This window comes from Empidonax traillii, unplaced genomic scaffold, assembly GCF_003031625.1.
Source record: "Empidonax traillii isolate 1590-97213 ecotype Southwest subspecies unplaced genomic scaffold, ASM303162v1 scaffold486:size464155, whole genome shotgun sequence".
Lineage (NCBI taxonomy): Eukaryota > Metazoa > Chordata > Aves > Passeriformes > Tyrannidae > Empidonax > Empidonax traillii.
The window spans coordinates 112,067-133,305 of NW_020955679.1; the positions used below are offsets into that span (position 1 = coordinate 112,067).

The 21,239-nt window shown below is 39.2% G+C and overlaps 1 protein-coding gene across 1 annotated transcript in view; it reads right to left on the reverse strand.

The window, feature by feature from the left end:
* The window catches only part of CDH7 (cadherin 7), an 86,932-nt gene extending 66,775 nt beyond the window's left edge, over positions 1 to 20,157 (reverse strand). The window contains exons 1-2 of the mRNA XM_027896193.1: positions 19,847 to 20,157; positions 10,680 to 11,090 (exon numbers count right to left, since the gene is read on the reverse strand). Of these exons, the coding sequence (XP_027751994.1) occupies positions 10,680 to 10,889 (210 nt within the window). The 5' untranslated portion in view covers positions 10,890 to 11,090; positions 19,847 to 20,157. The remainder of the gene's footprint in view (positions 1 to 10,679; positions 11,091 to 19,846) is intronic.
* Between the last annotated feature and the right edge of the window lie 1,082 nt (positions 20,158 to 21,239).

The window sequence follows — 21,239 nt, forward strand, 5'->3', positions numbered from 1 at the left end:
AAAACACAGTAAAATGCTTCATCCTTCCCTTCTCATGCTTCCCTTCTCACACTTACTCTCTGGGATACTTTTTCTTCTCTTCAACTTTTTCAATCTCTATTTTCCTGTACTAAAAGCATTGAGACTAGAATTTTTACATTTTCTTTGAACCTTAAGATAAATCTGAATTGATTAAATGTCTCTGTACAAGCAGCAATTATTCCTCAATGTGAGGTCCTTCCATTGTTTGCTACACATATATACCCACAGACACATTTATGTGTATGCTTCATAACTGCTATTGTTCTAATTCCTGCATATTTGTCCCTTAAAACCTCATTGGACATGGTTTCATTCACTTTATCAGTCAGATAAACTGAAGTAACTTTTCAAACAACTAATATTTCCTTTGCTTTGGGACCGATACTCACTCAGGATTCAGCATAAAGAAAAAAACCAAAAAGCAATATGCCTTTAAGATCCTCAGAGTGGTAGTGGACAAGAACTTGCAAAGAAAGAAACAAACATGAATAGTGGAATTGGAATCATACAATGACAAAGGAAGTAATAGTTGGCTTATGTTCTGTTTAGAAGAAGGTATAGTAGAGTGCTTTGGCTCACGGCTTTGTATTGTCAAGAACATACTCAAAAAAGAAAGGGAACAAATAAAAAAGCAGTGCTGACTGAAAAGTGAAACCTTTTAAAAGTCTTGCTTGGCTAAGCAACAGTTAAATAGTAAAGGGTAAAAGATGGGTGGTGAGGATAACAGTCTACATATGCATGAAGATTATGAACATCCAGGAGCAAGTGGAATTATTTAACAGTTTTTAATATAAACACTATACAGCATTATAGCCCTGTAAGCTAAAAAAGAAACATAAAAATATGCCAAGCGCTTTTCCAAATGCCTACTCTGCCTATATAATGTGTATAAATTGTATAAGAAAGACAAGTTAAGCATTTTGCTAGTTTATGGCATTGCATTTATACCATGATTATGGAAACTTAAGAAATGACCATCTGCTTTTCCCAGCTGTGTCTGAAAACTTTTCATTGTTATAGGATAACAAGCTAAACTTTGCCTCATACAGCACCTGCCTACCTTGTAAGGAAAATGAATTGCTTCACTGCCTAGTCAGCAGGGTTACAATTTGGTACCTCAGTATAAAATGTTTAAGGAGCTTATCATCCTTACACATGTATCCAAGTATCAGATTTTCCATATTTTGGAAGAATTTCAAATGGAAAATAACTTTGTGCATTCAACTCTCCTCACACATACTCCACGGCAACAGAATTGCATGTCTCTGTAATCCTTAAGGTAATTACTCATGGTTTACGGAAACAGGAAAACTAAATGAGACAATATGACTATGGCAGCATTTTGTGGAATTCATGCAGCAAAATCTCCTTATATCACCTGGAAAGTGACATTAAATGTATTTCTTTCTACTCAGAGAGGGACAAAGAATCTCCTATGATGTAGGCAGAACATTAAGTCAGACCATTCTTATTTGTTCTTAGCATACACCCTATTCACCCAGGAGAAACACTGCAATGCAGGCCTTGAGTGCTTTAAGAATACTTTATGGCTATTTAAAAGGAAGGCACTATTTTTTCACTGTCAAAGTGTGGAATATGTTGATACTTGTTGCAAATCATTCCTCAGTATTCCTCTTTTTCTAACCTATAGAATAAAATAGCCATTAAAATTCAATTTTAAAATGGTCAGATAATTGTATTCCAACATTAATATTCTCAAATTGTCTCCTGGGGTCAATAAAACTGATTTCGAAATTCTGGATTAAATCTTCAGTTACTCTATAAACAGCACAACTTAATAATCAAAACATATTAAAAAAGTTTTGCCTTCTTCTTGAATTTTTAAAATTACATTCTTCTCCCAGGGGAGCACTCTGAAAAACACAGCTTAAGACTGAGCCAGTAAGGCATATTTTGTGTTTTCTGGTACACGAGTAATTGCACATGAAATGCTGTATGCAAAATAGCTATATTTCTCTTGGTATTCCCATTTATTTAAAAAAAAAAAAGTTTATTCTTTTCTATGTTTATGACTTGAAGAGTGCTTCTACCATACTATGTGACTTACACCCACATAAAAACAATCTTACTTTTGCAACAGCACCATTTGCTGTAACACCAGCAAATACTTGTACATGGACAGAACTATTAGTGGTAGTAAAAAAAGAGTCAAAAACATCTGCAAGAATTAATAATAATTATATCCTACAATTTTATGAGCATATTTATTGATTTGGGTGATCAGTTTCTTTTCATGATGTATTCTTCTGTTGTCAGTGGAGTTTCTTTATTGGCTAAGTTTACACTTAGCCTGGAAATGTGAAGGTGGTTCCCATTTATAGATTGAGGTAAAGTGATCTATAGTTAGGTGTTCACAACATTTATTTATATCAACAACCCCCGTCCCTATTTTTAACTGGCTGATCCTCCTTCTTACAGCCTTGAAGTTAGGAGAGATTAAGCATGACATCTCCAGACTTCTGCTCCTGGTAAAGGCTGCTACTCATACCATGAACTAGAGTTCTCTCAATAGCATAAACTCCACTTTCTTTTCTAAGAGCTACTTGCCTCTAATTTACATGACAGTAAGTGCCTCTTCCAGTGCAAAAGTGATAGAGAAGATTCTCATAGTATAAGATAGCTAATAGTTATTCTGAAAGAACTGAGCAATCTCGTGTATTAACATCTTTCTTCTCTCAGCTGTTCCACCATTAGTACTTAGCTCAGCTCTCTCTTCCAAGGAAATGCATGATGCTAAGAGAAAAAGATTATACTGCAGAGATTTTCCAGGACTTATCACCAGTATATTTATGTGAAAGCCAGCTAACTGCATGTGAAGGAACCATTCCCTGATTTTTTCAGATTCTCTAAATATGTTCTCCCAGGTAGTCCCTTAACTGGTTAAAGTTAGCACTGAAACATTGACATATATACACAGATACTATTTTATTAAGTGATTACTAGAAAAAAAAAAAAAAAAAAAAGGAAAAGGAACTTAAAAGGTGCAGTATAATATTTAAAAAACAATGTGGAGCAAAGAGGAATTATAACAAGGTAGCAATAGTCCTGGCAGCACTTTTAGACTGTGACACATGGAAAATACTTAATACATTGAATGAATGTCCAATGAGTCTGTAGACAGACACTTAAGGTTAACATAAAAAGCATAAGAAAAGGAAACATGAAAAAGGCAGTGTGACAGCAGGTTACAAGATATAAACCTTTAAAGCTTATGCATTTCAATATTTTGATAGCAATTGAAAAATACCCTTTATCTTCACTAGTCTGAAAGTAGATGCAGCCTTGTACTGACATAACTATTGAATAGGTTTGTACTTAGGAATTTCAACTGACTTGTCATCCATAAAGGCTGGCAAGTAAAGACAGGAAAGAACTATTATCTGTTCATAATGTTTTAAAATATTGGATTAATCTCATTGTCAGAAAAAATAATATTCTATCTCCATAGCAAAGAACAAGAGTGACCTATTGTTCTCAAATTATTTTCAGATGTTGACTAAGATTATATTTCTCTAAATTCTGTCATTGCTTCTTACTCTGCTATTGTTTCTTGCCTGAAAAGACCACTGCCTTAGAGCAGGGGATGCATTTGCTTGAATTTTGCCTAGTACAATAATTCATGAATGGATTTCCTAAGCAAATACTCTGTTCTTGCTAGCCATAGTTTTATAGCAATTTATGTCCAATGTTGTTAATACACAACTGTGAGACAAGAGGATGGAGGTAAAACTGGATGCCGAATGACAGCCAATAGCAAGTACTAGAGGACCAAGAACAACCTCAGGAGATGAAAAGGAGAAGCAATGTTACAACATCACTAAAAAAAATTCAGCTGAAACAGGATCAGCTTGACTGACATCAAAACTGTAAGTCTCATGCTCTCATGAAAAAAAGGCATTTTCTGATAACCAGCCAAGCATACAGGAGACTCACATCTACATATTGTTGTAAAATTAGCTTTTACTCTTGCTTTTCTATTTTGTCAGGACCCATAAAATATAGTTTTAAATAATGCCCAAAAGAAATTCAGAGCAGAGCACTGCAGGTAGAGCCTATTAGTCTACTGAAATACAGAACAGGTATTACAGGATTATATAAATAGCACGCCTGCACCATTGAATGAAAAACTGCAGTGAGGGCTACTTCATCAGCGGATGTTGTCATCACCTTCACTAACCTTCCTCTCCTGTAATGGCACATGTTAAGGATCAATGTTCTATATTATACTAAGAGATGAAAAAGCTGCATGTTCTGGTTCAGTATCCTACTGTAAGTCTCTCAACTCTATTTTCACTTCTAATAATGAAATTACATACAAACTGTATTTTAGTGCTTGAGCACATGAAATTGTCATAATTTTAAATCTCCAGCATAAAACCCTTTTCTGTATCCACGAAGCTCTGTGAGAAGAGGACTTCCTTTCAAGAGGGAAAGAAGAAATTACAGTATAGCTGGGTAGGCTAATGAAATCAACCAGGAAAAAGCAGTAGATTTTAAGTTATCCTTTTGGATAATTCTTCCTGTGAGCCTTAATCTCACCATTCTCCCCAGAGACACTTTAGCCCTGCATGTTAAGTAGGAAAAATTCAGATTGTCAGTCAGCTCTTAGTTATTTGGGGTAATCCACATAAAGTACAGTATGGAATAATGCAAAGCCCACAGTGACTATCTTATGAAGAGAAGTGTGTGCTACTAGTGACTGGATAGAACAAGCTGAGATGGCAAATTCATACCACTGCTGTAAAACTGAAGCATCCCTTCACCAAGATTCAATCCACAAAGCAAGTAAATAGGACTTGACTATTTTGTCATTTGTTCATTCATTTCATTTGCAGCACTTGTGGTAGAAAAACATTTGCCAGGAATGGCATGTCCCATTTTGCTTAAAAGGTCAATTGTTATCAATTTTCATAGCACAGAAAAGCAAAGAGTTCCAGAGATGGATAAATATCAGAAATACAGTAGATTTGCTTCTTCCCTTTCATAAATGGCCTTTGGGGAGTATATAAAACAACAGTGCTTCAAAGATTATGATAAAAGTAAAGATAACACAAATAGAAAAGGGGAAAAAATATAACAAAGGGGAAGTTTCTTTCTGAGTTATTATGCCGTCTTTGTTTTCCACAGAGGGGCCACAAAGACAGACAAAAAATAGCTAGTTTTAGTTTGGTTTGTTTGGAAATATTTTTTTTCCAAAAGTACTTGGGGTGGAGAAAAAAAAGGGAAAAAAACCTCTGTTCAAATCTGTAGCTACTCTCAGCAGGAGCTTACTTGCAGAGTAGACATGTACAGGACATTGTACAGGACGTTTTGAGGGAAAAGACCCCAGGGCTGAAGTTGAGCAGAGAGTGCAGGTCCCTGTGGCTACCTCTAGAAGCATCAGGAGGGATGGATTCCTCCAGGGTATTGCACCCAACCCACCTTCTTCTTTGCTCTCTGCAAATGAGGCAGCACAGCCTCTCTTACCTACATTTAGCCATGGTAATATCACCCTATCTTCTCTCCATTTCCCAAAGTGTCAGTAAAACTGCTGTAGAAAGATCAAAAGCTGTCTGGGCTAATTCTATGCAGAAACCCTCAGCTTTTTCATCACACATGAAATTCCCTCAGTTTCTCACCAGCTGATATTCCCACAGATTGGTCCGAGTTTAACTGAGGGGCCAGCACTTCCACAGTATGCACTGCCTAAAGTGTTTTTAGCAAAGACACTCATTACCCAAGTCAGTCAAAATTCATCAGCAGCATCTGAAATTGTCAGGATACAGTTCTAAGAAAAGAACTCTACCGCTGATATAAGGTTACAGCACAGATAAATACAGTGTGTGAATTATGTCACTCTATTGACATATTTGCCAACATCTTTGGAAAAAAATAAAAAAAAATAAAAAAAACCAAAACAAACAAACAAACAAACAAACAAAAAACCCAGTATCTTCCCCTGCCTGGCCTCCTTCCCTCCAAACTGCTGAGACTGAAAAAAACCCCATCCACTCTCTATGCCAACAATAACATACACTTCTTGTTATTTTTTCTACTTTAAAAACCTTTTCCCCATCCTGCCTGGAAGTTCTCTTAAAACTTGTAAAACCTGCAAATTCTCTTAAATGACCCAATTTTATAGGAAAAGTTTAAGTTCACTGTGTTTTTTTCATGCTTTACTCATTCTGCACTATTCCAGAAAGTAATAATACAAATATGAGCTTCTATGCACTTCCGTCAATGTTTGAAAATTGAATCCAACAAGCTTTTTTATCTTAAAATAGTTAGAGCAAAAACAAAGACAGGTAAAATTGTACTGGAACGCAGTGACTGGGAGCTCTAGGAAACGACACACTCGGTTTACTTGTTTAACCTTTTTTCTTGAAGTTACAAACTAGAAAATGCAAATTAGAATGTATGCTTTCCTTTTGCATACATTATAAATAATAACTACATTCAGGATATCTTACAAGTTCCAAGTGTTATTTTTGAGAATTATCAGGGAACCTCTCAAAGTTACATATAAATTTAATGGGTTTGTGCTCAATCAAAAGTCTGTGTCTTTTATTTTCAGTGCTTCATATGTTAGTGAGATCTCAGGGGAAAAGAAGAGTTCAACTCAGCAAAAAGCTTGAAACTGCCTTTTAACTATACCTAAATTTAGAGCCATTGGAAAAGGAGTCTTGATTTGGATCCAAAAGAAAACAGAGAAGCCAGCCATCAATCAGCATCTCACATGGAGTTCACAGCCTTGTTTAATTTCCTCAGGTTTATTTGTGGCTTCTTTTGATTTTTTTTTCACTTTTTAATAAGAAAAATGAAAGAATTGCTGGTTGAGATTTTGTGTCATAATGCTTTTGAGGAGACTGACACTCTTGAAGCAGAACGTAAAAGAAATTACCCCCTCCAAATACAAAACAAACAACAAAAATCCCAAACAAAAAAATCCCACAACACAACCACTCCAAAAACAAACCAACCAAATAAAACCAAAAATAAAAACACAAAGAAACAAACAAAACCCAAACAAAAACACCAAACAAACAAAACTGGATGTCTCATAGTTATACAACAAAACCTAAAAAAGATATCAACAACATTTTCAAGTTCTACTTTAACTACATCCCTTCTTGCCAATGTGTACGCATAGAAACTTCAATTACAAGACTGTACATAGCTTTTCAAAAATTCAATGTAATATAATACACTTTTTGCTAAATTTAAATTGAATCATTTAGAACTACTCTATACTATTACTTTTTTTTGCCCAAATAGATTCTATTAAAGTTATTTATATGGAAAATAAAAAAAAAAACATATTACCAAGACAATAGTAAACATTTTTCAGAAATCAGGAGCCAACTATGGTTCTAGCTCAATTAGCATCACAGTTAACTGCCTCATCTTCTACACAGAACGCCTAGAAGAGAATAGGGCTTATCCAAACAGGTAAATGGGCTAAATAGTTAAATGCTTTAACCCTTCAAGAGAATATAACATATGCTGTGCTAATGGACAGAAAGAAATTGTAGGGGGTTCAGTCCACAACCTGATTACATGTCAAGCACCTCCCAAGAGGTGCTCAGAATTACATCGAAGATAATTAAAATTTGTATCATGGAGAGGAAAGACCTACATGAAAAAAAAAAAAAAAAAAAAGAAGAAAAACACAAAAAAACAAAGGCACAAAATTTCTGCCACCTCTGACTCCTATTAGTGTAAAATTAAAGGATCTCCTCCAGAGATTTCTGCAGTGACATAAGAAACAGGCCCTGCTGCCTTAAGAAAAGAAATACATATGCATTTAGGAAAAAAAAAAATTCTACCAATAAATGGATGTCCAGAAGGAAGGCTGCAATATACCTCAGGTATGGATCCGAAACCTTGTTAAACAAACATCAAACCACTGAAAAATTAAGTGAAACATTGTCTTACTGAGGTGAATAGGAATCCTGCTACATTGTTTACAAGGAATAGGGTTTTACCCTACATGATCAGGTAATTAAAGTGTCAGAATGCAGACACCCACGAGCGCAGAGTTAATGCTGAACATGGAATTAACACTGGCATTTCAAAACTCTTGAGTGATTTGCTGTGAAACCCTAGTATTCTCCAAATGTTGCCTTCCAAACAGAATTGCCTAACACTTTGTAAAATTGAATAGTGGTGGGGAGACAATATTCCCTATTGCAGCTCCATTTGCTTGAGCGTTTCTGAAGCCTTTTTACCTCATAGCTCTTAAAAGCTGGGGAAAGGTCCCTCCTTCCTGGATGTGCAGTTAGACTGGCACCCTGCAAAGCATCGTAAGGCAGTGCAGAACTGACCTCCCTGGAGTAGAGCACTCTGCAGAGCATTAAGCAGAGTTTGGTTGCTGCTTCCACTTCACTTGATGAGAGAAGTGAGTTATGCCAGCTTTTTGCTTCCTGTAGCTTCCTCACCAAGGGAAAAAAAAAAAAAAAAAAAGGAAACAAACCAAAAAAAAACCAGCCTTCCTACCCAAATCTGAGTCTTCTCAGTCCCTACCTAGCTGCAAAGGATTTAAAACAAGAACAGCAATACTTTTAAAGGGAGGAGAGGGGGAGGAAGGCAACTGCTGCTCACTTCAGAGTGGTGCTACACATATTATGTAGACACAGAAAAGAAAATCACTTCTTCACCTTTTTTGCTTCCATGTGTGGGAATGCAGCTTTGGTCATGATTGCACCTCAGGAGCCACACAGTGAAAAGCCTCTCCAGTGAGAGGGTTAGGAACTGGGCACGTCTTATCTTACAAGATGCTCAGCAAGGACTCTGTTTCCAGGAAGATGGGTTTCCTTTTGTAAGTGCAAATTTTTATCTGCTTTTCCTACAAAATGGATTGCTGGTCCAAGTGTGAGTTCCTGAGCCAACAATTCATACTGCCGATACAAAAACAGGCTGGGCAGAGACGGTTTCAGAAAAAAAAAAAAGAAAGAAAAAAAAAAGGTTTGCATTTCAAAAGATATCTGCTTACGAATGCTAGGACTCTCGTAAAGGACAGGAAAGAGCAGACTGTGAAGCTAAAAATAACCACATACATGCAAATATCATGTACTGTAGCGCTACCACAGCATTTTTGGCCATAATACAGCAATTGACTGAATATGAGAATTACTACAGATCAAAACCAGCTTTCATTGGAATATTTAGAGACATCTCTTCCAGGGGAGGAATTGAAATTTGCAATCCACATTTTCTATTTTATCAATGGGCAAGAATGCCAAATAGGACATTTTTAAAAGCAGAAGAGAAGCTCCAACCTGCAAACAAATTTGCCTAAAAGACCAACTCACATAGACAAGCAGCAGCTACATGGCATCAGAATGGAAACTGCTACATAACCTAAAACTTTACCAAAACTTTCAGGATGGCTGTAATTTCAGATCACATTTGTGATTCTAACACATCTTTCTCTAAAGTTCAGTTGTGCAAAGTATAAGTCTCAGTTCAGAAAAGGACCTAAACCCCACCATAGCTGCAGTTATGAAAGCAGTTCACCATTTAACTTGATTATTCAGTTGGCATGATTAAATTCTAAGTGCTTAACTGTATTAACACAAACATCAAGGTTTTGTCTCAGTAGGATGCATTAAGTAAGCTGAAATTCATTGCAGTTGCATATTTGAAGCGGTGAATTTCAGATTACTTCATTTCCTTTTCTGCAAGCATGTTGTTGTGCCAAAAGCTGTCACTCCCTTGTTTTCTATGCATTTGCTGTATTTTAACGAGAAACTCTATTTATTGATTCTGATATTACAGAGAAAAATGGTTTTTCCTTTCAATAAGATGATTACACATAAATGTTACATAGAAACACCAGAGGGGGTTTTGTTTGGTGTTTTATGTGGGTTTTTTTTCCCCTTCATCATTGCTGAAGGAAGCATATTACCTACTAGCAGTGAATGAGCTAAGTCCCAGATTCACAGCTGTGCTCACAGTGCTCCACGTGCAGCGACGGGCGCTCAGAATGAACCATTTGGGATGCCCTGATGTAAGGGCTTGCTCTGTACTGGACCCGTGCCCATCAGACGTAAAGCCACAAGGCTGTGCTATGTGCAGAGGACAGCAAGGCCCCCAAGGTGCCAATATGCCAGCCAGGCAAAGTCAAAGCAAAGCAGTAACACGGACATGCCCTCCTTTTCACTCGTCACACCCACAGATGCCTCGTTCTTTCTCTCTTGCCTTCAGTAGTGCTGATTTTTAGGGAGCAAACAAAATAATACAGAACTTCTGTTTTCTGGGGCTAGCTGTTAGCTCTTAAAAAAGAACATTCATCCTTATGTTACTCTATTTCTATGTAAAAGAAATAAACTCTAATGTAAGTAATAAATACTTTCTTCTGTCAGTGGGAGTTAAACACTTTCATTACTGTATTCCATTAAAGAAGTAGTGCTAATACGTAGAGCTCTTAAAGAAAAATGTGAGAGAGGAATGTTGCAATCTTATAGGAATGTAGTACATTGCTGTTTTGAAGTACTAAACCTTTTTTCTTTTTCAAACTACAAAACTTTGTCCCATCTTGGCTTAAGTCAACCGCACTGATGGAATTAAAATTTTCAGTTAATATTAAAAGTTTGCACCATATAAACACATGAAAAAGGAAGCATTTGCACCCTCCAAATTTTGTTTAAATCCCCTACCTTTCCTACATAGAGTGGGTCTGTACCCATGTATTCTTCCAGCACAAAGAATTGATTCCACACCCAGCTGCGTTTGGTTCTCGTCCTCCCTGATTGAAAGTAGGGCTTTGACCTGGACCTTGTGAGCTCTGCTTGATTCATCCCAGAAAGACACAGGAGAAGAGCTAGTATCTGCAGAAAATGGCAGAACTCCGCTTTGCCCAGCTTCATCTTTTTTTTTTTTTTTTTTTTTTTTTCCTCCGTGAAAGAAAAAACCTTGACCAAAGCAGGCACAATTCCAGTTGTCTCAGTAGCTCTAGCCTCTGGCAGGGTGTCAGCTGGGAGTCCAGAGATAATAATTTGCAGAGTGGTCGATTGGAAGATGTCACCACTGCTGAATAGCCTTCACCAAAGAAATGTTGTAACAGGTACCTATCCAGGAAAAAGACAAGAACCGTTGTCAGATTTTTTTTTTTTTTTTAAGAATGCAAATAATTCTTCACAGCTTTCACATCATGCATGAAAAATGTTTATTTATTACATTTCTCATCATCAATACCAATGAGTTTACATAAGCAGTCTCAGAGTTTACAGCAAACTCCTTGGATGGCATTACTACTGCTGATATAGATGTATTTATAGTCATAACGTTTTTCCCTGACTGTTCTCTTAATACACCATTTATTTTTCCCAGTACAAATGATACATTTTTTTCTCTTTAAAATAATCAAAGCAAGTGTTGTTATTTACAGTCATTTGATTTGATTTCTTTTCTCCTCTGTCTGCTGTGGTTTACTTTGCTTGTCATTACTATGATATAATTACAAACTGGCTACAGTCAGGAAGTTGTATTAACAGGAGGGACACATCCTAGCTTAAATCTCTTCCATATAACTCAAAAGTAAAATAAAGGAGTATAAGATTAATCAGAACAATTTGATTGATTCTTAGTCACAGTGCACCAGATGCTATGATTTGTTCTGATCTGAACCTGACCTGCTAAAAAGCCCTGAGTCTCCCCACTCATTTTTACTACATTCCTAAAGCAAATGTCAGACATAGTAAGAAACATGTTAGACTAGTTTATATATTTATATAGAAATATGCTGAGAAAGATCAGAGGATAATGTGATTTTGTGTTTTCAATGAAATCTTGATTTAATGATGAATGATTTTTCAGCACTAACAAATACAATTTTTATCTTTTTGTGCATCTGTTTTTATTTCAAAATTTAATAATTTAAAAACTGGTAGAACGCAATTTTTTTTTTAAAGAAACCTCTCAAACTTCAATGCTCAAAGGAGACTTTTTTCTGCCTTTTACAACTGTGACCTTCTCTGCTCAAGTAAAAATGTATACTTAGTATAATGTTTTTAAAAGTATAAATTCTGTCAGTCAGAGCCAAACATAGCTTTGCCTATTGGGGAAATCACCAGGTAAACAATGCTGTCTCTGAAATAGGCATCCTCCTTGTCTGAGTGAGCAATGAGGAAGACAAAAAGCATTTATGAAGCTTCAAATATGAGGTGAAAATAAGGGTGAAAATAAAATAGATAACAAGGCATTAATTTGGAGTGAACTGCTGCTCCTTAGGAAGGCACGGAAGAAAGAAGATTTCATCCTTTCTATATTTAATTAATCTAAAAAGGCTAGACATTAAATCACACACACATTAAACGTTCCAGATAAATTATCATTATATCCCTACCCACTAGTATTAAAACTGAGTGAAATGTGATATCCACTATCTGTTTTCAGTATGTCAGGCTCTTTTAGCTGCAGAACGCCTATGCATCGTGCTGCCAAAGGTACCTAGAGGGCAGAAACATGAAACAAATAAAAAGCTCTTCTGATTACAGACTGTATTTAAAGCCTTTTTATAGTAATCCCTTCTGTGGTGCTGCCCTGCACCAGAAAGGCTTTGCTTAGAGGCTGGTGGGATAAACCACAAACCCACTGAGCGTGTTTGCTAAGCAGTAGCAATTTGAAAGCTTCCATATGTGAAAATCCAGTCTCCCTACAGGCAACCCAAAGAGAATAGGCAATGTCTTACCTAAAGACCATAATTTTGAAAACAGGATGCTACAGTTATAAAAGACATCACTCCAACATGGACCACGACTCTTCTCACGGCGGGATTAACACGCAGGTGTCATTCTTGCTAGCAGAGCCTAGTTTGAAATGATTAATCCCAACTAGTCATAGCTCAGTTTTGATCTGGCCCTTTGGGTAAATCGTGACCATATGACAGTAATTACTGAGAGTGTGTTAAGGAGAGTAGCTATGCTTCCTCTGTGATATGTTCACTTCCTACCCCTCTGTTCAACTACTGTAAGTGTTGTTTGTAGTAGAGGCTGTTTACACACCCTTGATTTACGCCCTCTAAGTTACATCATGTTAAAGACATCTGATATTGATAAACTGTCAGTTTATTTCAAAGAGGCAGCAGATTGTTATTTAACAGAGATAAAAATACAAAATGGATTTTCTTAAGAAATGTCAGTAAAACATTTACAATATGTTGGAGGCTTTTCACTAAGCAGTTTGAAATGTCTTGTTCTTGCTCTGAACAGACATTCCAAACCTAGAATTGCTCTAACCTTTATCTCGAACAGTGTTCTCTTATATCCTTTCTTTTACACCTGCAGGAAAGTATGAAAGCCACCATATGGAGTGCCATGGTCCCCAGCCACACGCCACAGCACAGAACTGAAAAACGCACCCAAAATACCAACTGAAAAACAGTCCATATGCTAGACAGCACAATCTGATGAAAAGCAGAATACTCACATGTCCTGGAAAAAAAAAATTGTTGTGGTTTACTCATTCTCAAATACTTTCACCACATAGATTCCAAAATTCCAATTATTTTTATTCAGCTGTGTGGCAGCACTTTCTGCTCTGAAATACTCTTCCCTCCCTTCTTCCTCCTCTTCAGGAAAAGTCTTCCTATTCCTCTTAGAGTCCTTTTTTTAGGTTTTTATTTATAGTTCTTTCAGTACATTGCCTTTTGAGTGTGATACCTCCTAAAGCAGAAGTCTCTGGTATTTAAAAACCTTTTCTGTTTAGGGAATAACTCTTTATTAAATTGCATTGCATTACCTTTCTTACTTATATATATATATATATATATATATATATATATATGTGTGTTTGTGTGTGTGTGTGCGTGTGTGTATACACACACGCACACATACACATATTCTTACATATTTTTTAATTTTAAAAAAAATGGTGGGTTGTCCAAGCATAAGTAACACTTCAACATCAGCTGTTCTATGAAGTCTATAAGTATGAAGTCCACAAGTCCACATAAGCAATGTCACAGCCTTCATAAAACTGAAAACTAAGAGGTACTGTTGGTCATTTTTTCCTCATTAAAGCATAACTTCGGTGTTCAGGGCTGCACTTGCAACATTGGATATGACTAACACTAGCAGTGATAGAGGGTATTCAATGCTCTGATTCTAATGTCTTCACTGCCACCTGTGTTTACAGACTTGAGTGTCAAGTGAAGGCAAAGCTGACCTGCAACTATGTTGTACTTGTCGCTGAAAGATGCTTTTTTATGAAATGGTATCAATCACTTTCTGCACAAATAAGACTCAGATTACACAGAACTGATTGATGTCATTAATTACCCTAGGACAAAATTGCACCGTTACATCTTGTTTCTGATCTCCAAAATGTTACTCCCCTCCCCAAATAGGGGCCAAATCCAATGTATCCTCGTTCACACTTTGCCAATATTAAAAAGTAATTTCGGCTCTAGCTTTCACATCTGAGCTTGTATTTCATATTTTCTTTACATATAGTCCTGGCAATCAAAAATATGAAAAATATCAAGCAAAAAACTGGTGGGTAATTTGAAGAGTATGTTATGTGATCTGAATAGTGCACGTGGCCTGTCTTTGCTGAGCAGTAACATGCTGTCCATGTGAACCGCTGTAAGAATAAAAATTAAAAAATCCACTAGATATCCAAACTGTCATATTTATGTTCTCAAACAGCTGACTGATACATAAAACATCAGACTGAAACTATACACATTTGACAAAATAATAACCTCTTTATTCAACATATATCATGAAATTTACATTTTCTCCCACCTGCTGTACAAAAATTAAACTATATTTAAGCCACAGTCTAGTAGGAGAAGTATTCTGGTGTACACTGCTATCTGAAAAATATTACTACTTTAATTCACCAAAACAATCTGCTAGTGTCAAAAAGACACTAAGACACTATTATGCACTGTCTCTGAGGGGCAATCTTGATTTGTTGAAAACATTCAGATCATGAATAAGATCCTCAGCTTAAAGGAATAGTCCTCCTCACTGCAAGCAATTAAGGGTAATTTACACCCACTGAAAATCTCTCTGAATATTTTGCTTCACTCCATAATTTCTAAAACAACACATCATGACTAGTCTTCCTTGTTTGTGTGTAGCAAAGAGCAGCAGTAGACAAGGACAAGTCTTCAGTCTCAGAGATATCCTCTTGGAAGCCCTCTTTCCCCACCACTGAGATTTCCCCAGCCCTGCAGGGCAGTTTGCTGAAGGCTTTTGAGATCATCTTTGCACCACCTAACCTTTGCTGCCAAAATGCAAATTCCTGCAGACTTCTGCTCACACATTGCTACCAGTGTCACAGTGCCAGCTTAATCTATGAACCATATCATTTCCTTGTCAATCTCTTCAACCCAATAGGGAATTTTGCCCTTCAGCATATTTTGTCCTGATGTCTTTCCAATGCAAAATGCTTCAGGAAGAACTGGAAATCCAAAACCTTTTCCACTAGTGAACTCCACTAGTCTGGATTGCATTTCTCTATTTTGAGGTCTTGCTGTTAGCCCAGGGCATTCATTGAAGATGTAACTGAAGAGTTTACCACTCCTATTGCTTTCTCTTCCCTCTTCTTTCCCTCTGCCGCATTATTCTCCTCTCATCAAACTCCTTCAATTTTTAATGCCATTGCAAAATTTACTGCATAAATCTGGACCCCACTGACTCTGAAAGTGCACCCCAACCATCGCCTGCTAGTAAGTCTTGCTTTTCTTGGTCAACAATGCACAGTAATCCCACACTTGTTTGTTTGTTCTCTACTTTAGGTCATTCAGTAAAATCAGATCCTGGGTGTTGAAATAATTCTGAGGGTGACTGTGGCCACTGGATCTTGAATCACAATGCTTTAAACACAGTGGAATCAGCAGGTGAGCCTCTTGACAGCTGAACTGCCTCACTGAAATATTTATGTTTTGACATTCGATTTTACAATGTCCATTGGACAGGGTGTTACATTCAGTGACAGAGAAAATTCCCCTTTGTTATGAGCCTGCAGCTCCTCCATGTTACACATCCTAAGCATTACAGGAGACTCCTTCACAGGCACAGGAACCATGTGATCCTTGAGAAAATGTCTAATTATGGTGTCAATTGCATTGATTGGTTATCACTTCTTTCAGGGAAAGCAAAAAAAACCCAAACAACGAGGGTGTCTTGGAGCAAGTGGAGTGGGGACCCTGCAATGAAATAAAGCTCTGCACGTCAAGGCAGTACAATGAAACCTATTAATTCCCTATGCCAGATGACATTACATCTACAGACCACAACCTCCTGCCGCTAACTGGCCTAAATATTCACATGGGAGATCTGTAAATGTAGTGCACATCCTGCAGTCTGCATCTGGTTATCAAGCAAAAAACTATCACTGCTCCAAACATATGGCGCTGTTACACTAAACTGGCTCCAATACCCTCTGACTCAGGTGAAAGGACCTGATGAGGCAACAGAAAAACACTAGGCACACTTCATTAATGATACGGCTTAAAAAAATGCACAAAACCCCCCCAGGCAACAGCTTTTGGTCTTTTATACAGCTCTGCAGTTGATCATAAGATGGAACGTGGCTAGAGTGTTAAATTGTTTGGGTTGTTGGTGGGTGGGTATTTTTCCCCAAGAAAAATTAACAAAAGAAAAATTTTTTTCGAATATCATTTTCTCCATGTGAAAGTGCTTTGCTGTTTTTTCACCTTGCTACGGCACATTTGAAACATCTAAGTTGCTGAGAAGGATTATGCTAATTTGATCAGTTATTGAAAAGAAACGCCAGCAGTATTTGTGGATCTGGGACCAATCAAGACAAATATTTAAATTTGCACAAGCTCAATTTCTGCAGCCTCATTTCAGCTGAGGAACTTCACATAATGCCTAGGGATGATTTTCTTGCAGAACCGCTGAATTCCCAGAGGAGGCACTCCTGTATTACTGCTTAGAGTTAAGCCTGGTTTGACAGGAAGAACCGAAGTAACCATCTATTTTATGCACCCTTCCTCAGCTAGAATTTAATGATTTTTATTGCCACAAGAAAACAATACCCAGTAGTAGCATGAAAAAATGTGTGTGATAAACTAAAGGAAACTGAATTCCTCAAGAAAGGCCTTCATTGAAGAACTGCTGAACACATCAGATACTGAAGCCAATAGTCAAAAATCACACACAGAAACTTACTAGCCAACCCATCACTAAAACTGGCTCCCAAGCAGCATATTCATCTGTAAACCATTTGAAGTTTAAAATATTTTCTATTTCCATCACACATTTGAGTCAATTTATGAGTTGAATCCCTTTGAGAAAAGGCTTAGCCAGGTTTATAGTAAAGTAGGAATTTAAGTTGGACTAGAACAATGTAAAGTCTTGCATTAATAACGATTTCCTTCAGTCAAGTCTATGACTGCTGAAGAAACGTAGAAAAACATGGACACAGCATGGACACGTACACAGTCATATATGAAAAGGATAGGTGAAAATCTACATGGATGCTGTATCCATTCTTCTCATGAGATAATTCACAGTTAATATGCAGTTATACAAATGCTTTACAGTTACCCTTTTATATGAAAAGATAAGAATTATTTGCAATTAAACCAATAGCAAATAATCAAGAGTGCTTTGCTATCAAATCAATGGAAGTAGACTTAAGAGAGTTGTGAGACTGTCATCTGACTTAACACAATTCTAATGACCTACATCAGCCTTTAATTACAGTAAAGTCTCCCACTATAAGGGTGAAATGCCCCTTGATTAAAACTGCAGTCTTTAATGGCTTTTTGCAAGAAAATAGTCTGTATTACTGAAGTTTGTAATTTCATTCACATTAACTGACATGCACTTATAATATGCAATGGTAGATCACATTATTATTTTTAACACTTTCCTAATATTCCAGGTAGTTTTAAGTCTTTATTAAGTACCTAAACCCTATATATTGCACATATTTAATATTAAAAGTTGTCAGAGTCAGGTTTTAACTCCTTTGCTTTTCTTGCCCCGATGGGGATTTTATTGCAATTGTTTTGTAAATCTCACTTAGCCTTTCTTCACGATTCTAAAAAAAGTGTGTCTAGATGCCTAGATAGATGCCCTGGTAGGTGCAGACTGGAAAACTATAAAACTGTGTCCAAGGACTTTAAACAGGATGACACATTTGGTCCCTAGATAGTTCTTCAGGTTTGTTTAGTGGACTTTTTGCTCTTTTTACCCCCCCCCCCTCCAGAGATGATAATACACACATTGCACTGAACTATCTCTAATGAGGCACAATCATATAATTTCTAAACATCCTCACTTCACTTCTGCATCTTTAAAACTGTTATGATATTGCTGAGAGAAAATCGACATGACTTTACAGTTGATCTTTATCTGCTGACCTGTTGTACCTTCAGAAGCTTTATTCTAAGCAAACTTAATTTAGTTATGCAACTTTCGTGCTACTGCACTCTGAACAGCTCTGCACCTGGTATTATGTAGACCCATCTTTCTCAGAAAGAAAGTATCTAGCTTTTACCAGTAACAATTCCCTGCAAACTTCAATTATAATAACACAGAAATTATTAGTAGATGTAATGAGTGCAGAAAAGTCAAGTCACACATCAATGCCAATGAGAGACGCTCAGAAAATGGCACGCTTCAGAGTTTGGCTCTTTTATGTACTTATTTATTTATTTGTCCTGGAAAAGCAATTTGTTTTCTGCAAAGCTGCACAATCACCTATGTTTTAGCTGAAAAATCGCAAGGCAGTATGTCTTCTTTGAGAGACTATGAAGCATACTCTGCCCTTTCAAGTCTCTGCTTTGACTTGAGAAGTTATCTATCAGAACACAAGATTTTTCCTTGCAATAGGAAAAAAAATAAAGTATCAGCATTTCAGTTCCCTGAATCAGAGCACCTCAATAGTCTCCATCTCCCATCTCTCCCTAAATCCAGGGGAAGACATTATTTGCAGAATGCTGGCTCACCTGAACTACCTCACCTTCTGAAAGCATGAGTATAAAGGCTAAATCATATCTCAAAAAGTGATATTTTTTTTTCCTCCATTAGCAACGAGAAGTCTGAGGATCCAGATCACAAACCACTTGCTACCGGTGCACACAGCCTACTGTAGGAAAGCAGGACATGCCCGTGAGTGTGGGTATGTGGATAGATGGAGGGGACGGGGCAGAGGGGGAAGGGTCAGTATCACCCAAACACTGCAGAGCTAGCCTTACCAGCTGAATACTAATCAAAACAATAGCTCCCATAATTTCAACGTTTGCAAACTCTAGAACATCCTTGACATAAAAGGACGAAAACTCTAGGAAATAAGTCAGGAAATTTCCTTGCCTCAGTAATCCTTTGCACTGTAGCATCACTGCCGGACTTCAAGGCCAAGCAAGACAGTCGCTTTGGCTTGGCAGAAAGGACTGAGACAGTCAGGACTTTGTGCTGCCTGTATTTTGCAGAAGTCCGTGGTCCTCCCTTCCCCCACCCCACTTCCCTGCTTGTCTGTGAGACTTCTCCAAAGAGTCAAGAGTGATGCTATTGTTCTCTAATTTCTCACAAGGTGTGCGCACGCCTATAGTCCCAGTGCTCTCACTCTCCCCATTCCCCCGGCCATCCCTGGTGCCGGTGGTCCCGCGGCCGGTCCCCGCCGCGCTGCCCGGGCCGCCCCCAGAGCGGGAAGCGCCAAACTTACCCGCGGCCGCGCCGGCTCCCCAGAGCCGCGGCCCCGCTCCGGGCAGGAGCCGCTCCGGGGCGAGCGGGTGCGGACGAACAGCGTATAGCCCTTTTCCGCAACTGCTCCGACCGCCCTCTGCCTACACGGGAGGGGAAGGAAGGCAGGGAAAGGCACAGGTGCAGCCGGCACTTACCTGCTCCCTCTCTGCCTCGGCTTCCCGGCGCGGTGAGTATTTTAATCCCAAGGGCCGCCGGCTCCTCCGTGGCGAAGTGCTGGCGGGATGCTCCCGGGCGGAAGGGGTCGGGCTGCGGGCGGCGGGGCACCCGCCTGGCATGGGGGCTGCGCGCCCGCCCGCACACTCGCCCGCACCCGCGGAGGAAGGAGCGCTGCCGCCGCCGCTCCGCTCCTCCTCCTCCTCCTCCTTCTCCTCCTCCTCCACGGCACGGTGCGGCCAGCCGCTGGGCACACGGCGGGAGAAGTGGGTGTCTGTGCCAAGCCCAGCTCCGACTGGGTGCGGATAGGGGCTGCGGGAGGAGGAGGAAGAGGAGGGAGGGAGGGAAGGAGCGAGGAGGGAGGGAGAAGGCAGAGGAGGTGGGGATGCTGCTCTGGGCAGGGGATATCACCGCTCGGCGGCCGGAGCCGGCTGCCAGCTCCGTTCGAGGGCGCCCGGAGGCGGCACAGGGACTCTTTCTACCTCCCGAAGACCCAGCCGTGGCTATTGAAGAGGGATCCAGGGAGCAAGCAGCCTGCCTGGCTTCAATCCCCCCCCCGCCCCCGCTTCCCACCTCTCCTCCTCCTCCTTGACAGGATATACAGATGGAGTCCTTTGGATAAAAATCAGGAGCCGGGCTAGGGGGTGGGGCGGGAACCAATCTCTCTCTCGATTTGCATTTGAAACGCAGAGCTGAAGGGAGAGACTTTAGAATTTTTTATTATTATTATTATTATTATTATTATTATTATTATTATTATTTCTCGCCCCGCAACTCACCACGCAGTTTGTCCTGGAAACTGCGATTGACTGAGCTCCCGGGGTGTGAAGACAAAAGTCGCAAAACTAATCCGAACTTGCAGAGTCCCCGCTTTACAGTTTTGCCCTTTCAGCCTCCCCAGCCTGACACTTGCGAACCCCACACTCCCTGCCCCGGCCCGTCCTCCTAGCTGGCGGGGGGCAGCCGGGGTCACTGGGCCGGACCGGGATCCCCTCTCCAGGTCCCTTGGCCGCAGGGTGGCTCTGCCGGGGCAGGGCGGCGACCCACCACCGACCTGCTCAGGGGACCTAAAACCTCGTACCCCTGCTGCCCTCTGTCTCTCTAGTGCTGCTGTCACGCCTACCCGGCCACTGTTAAAATCTCGGGGTGGTGGGGAGTTGGTGGGAAATGAGGAGAGGAAGATTTATTTAAAAAAAAAAGAAAAAAAAATTGGAATAACTAAACCAGGTGCTTTCATAGAATAAAGAATGGAGGGAGGGGAGTCTGAGCACCGGCATCAGGGGAAGGCTCAGTGTCACGCTGGGGCTGGTGGCCGGCAGCACCCACGCAAAGCCCCGCAACCCCGGCGCTGCCCGGGGATGCTGCTCTGGGAAA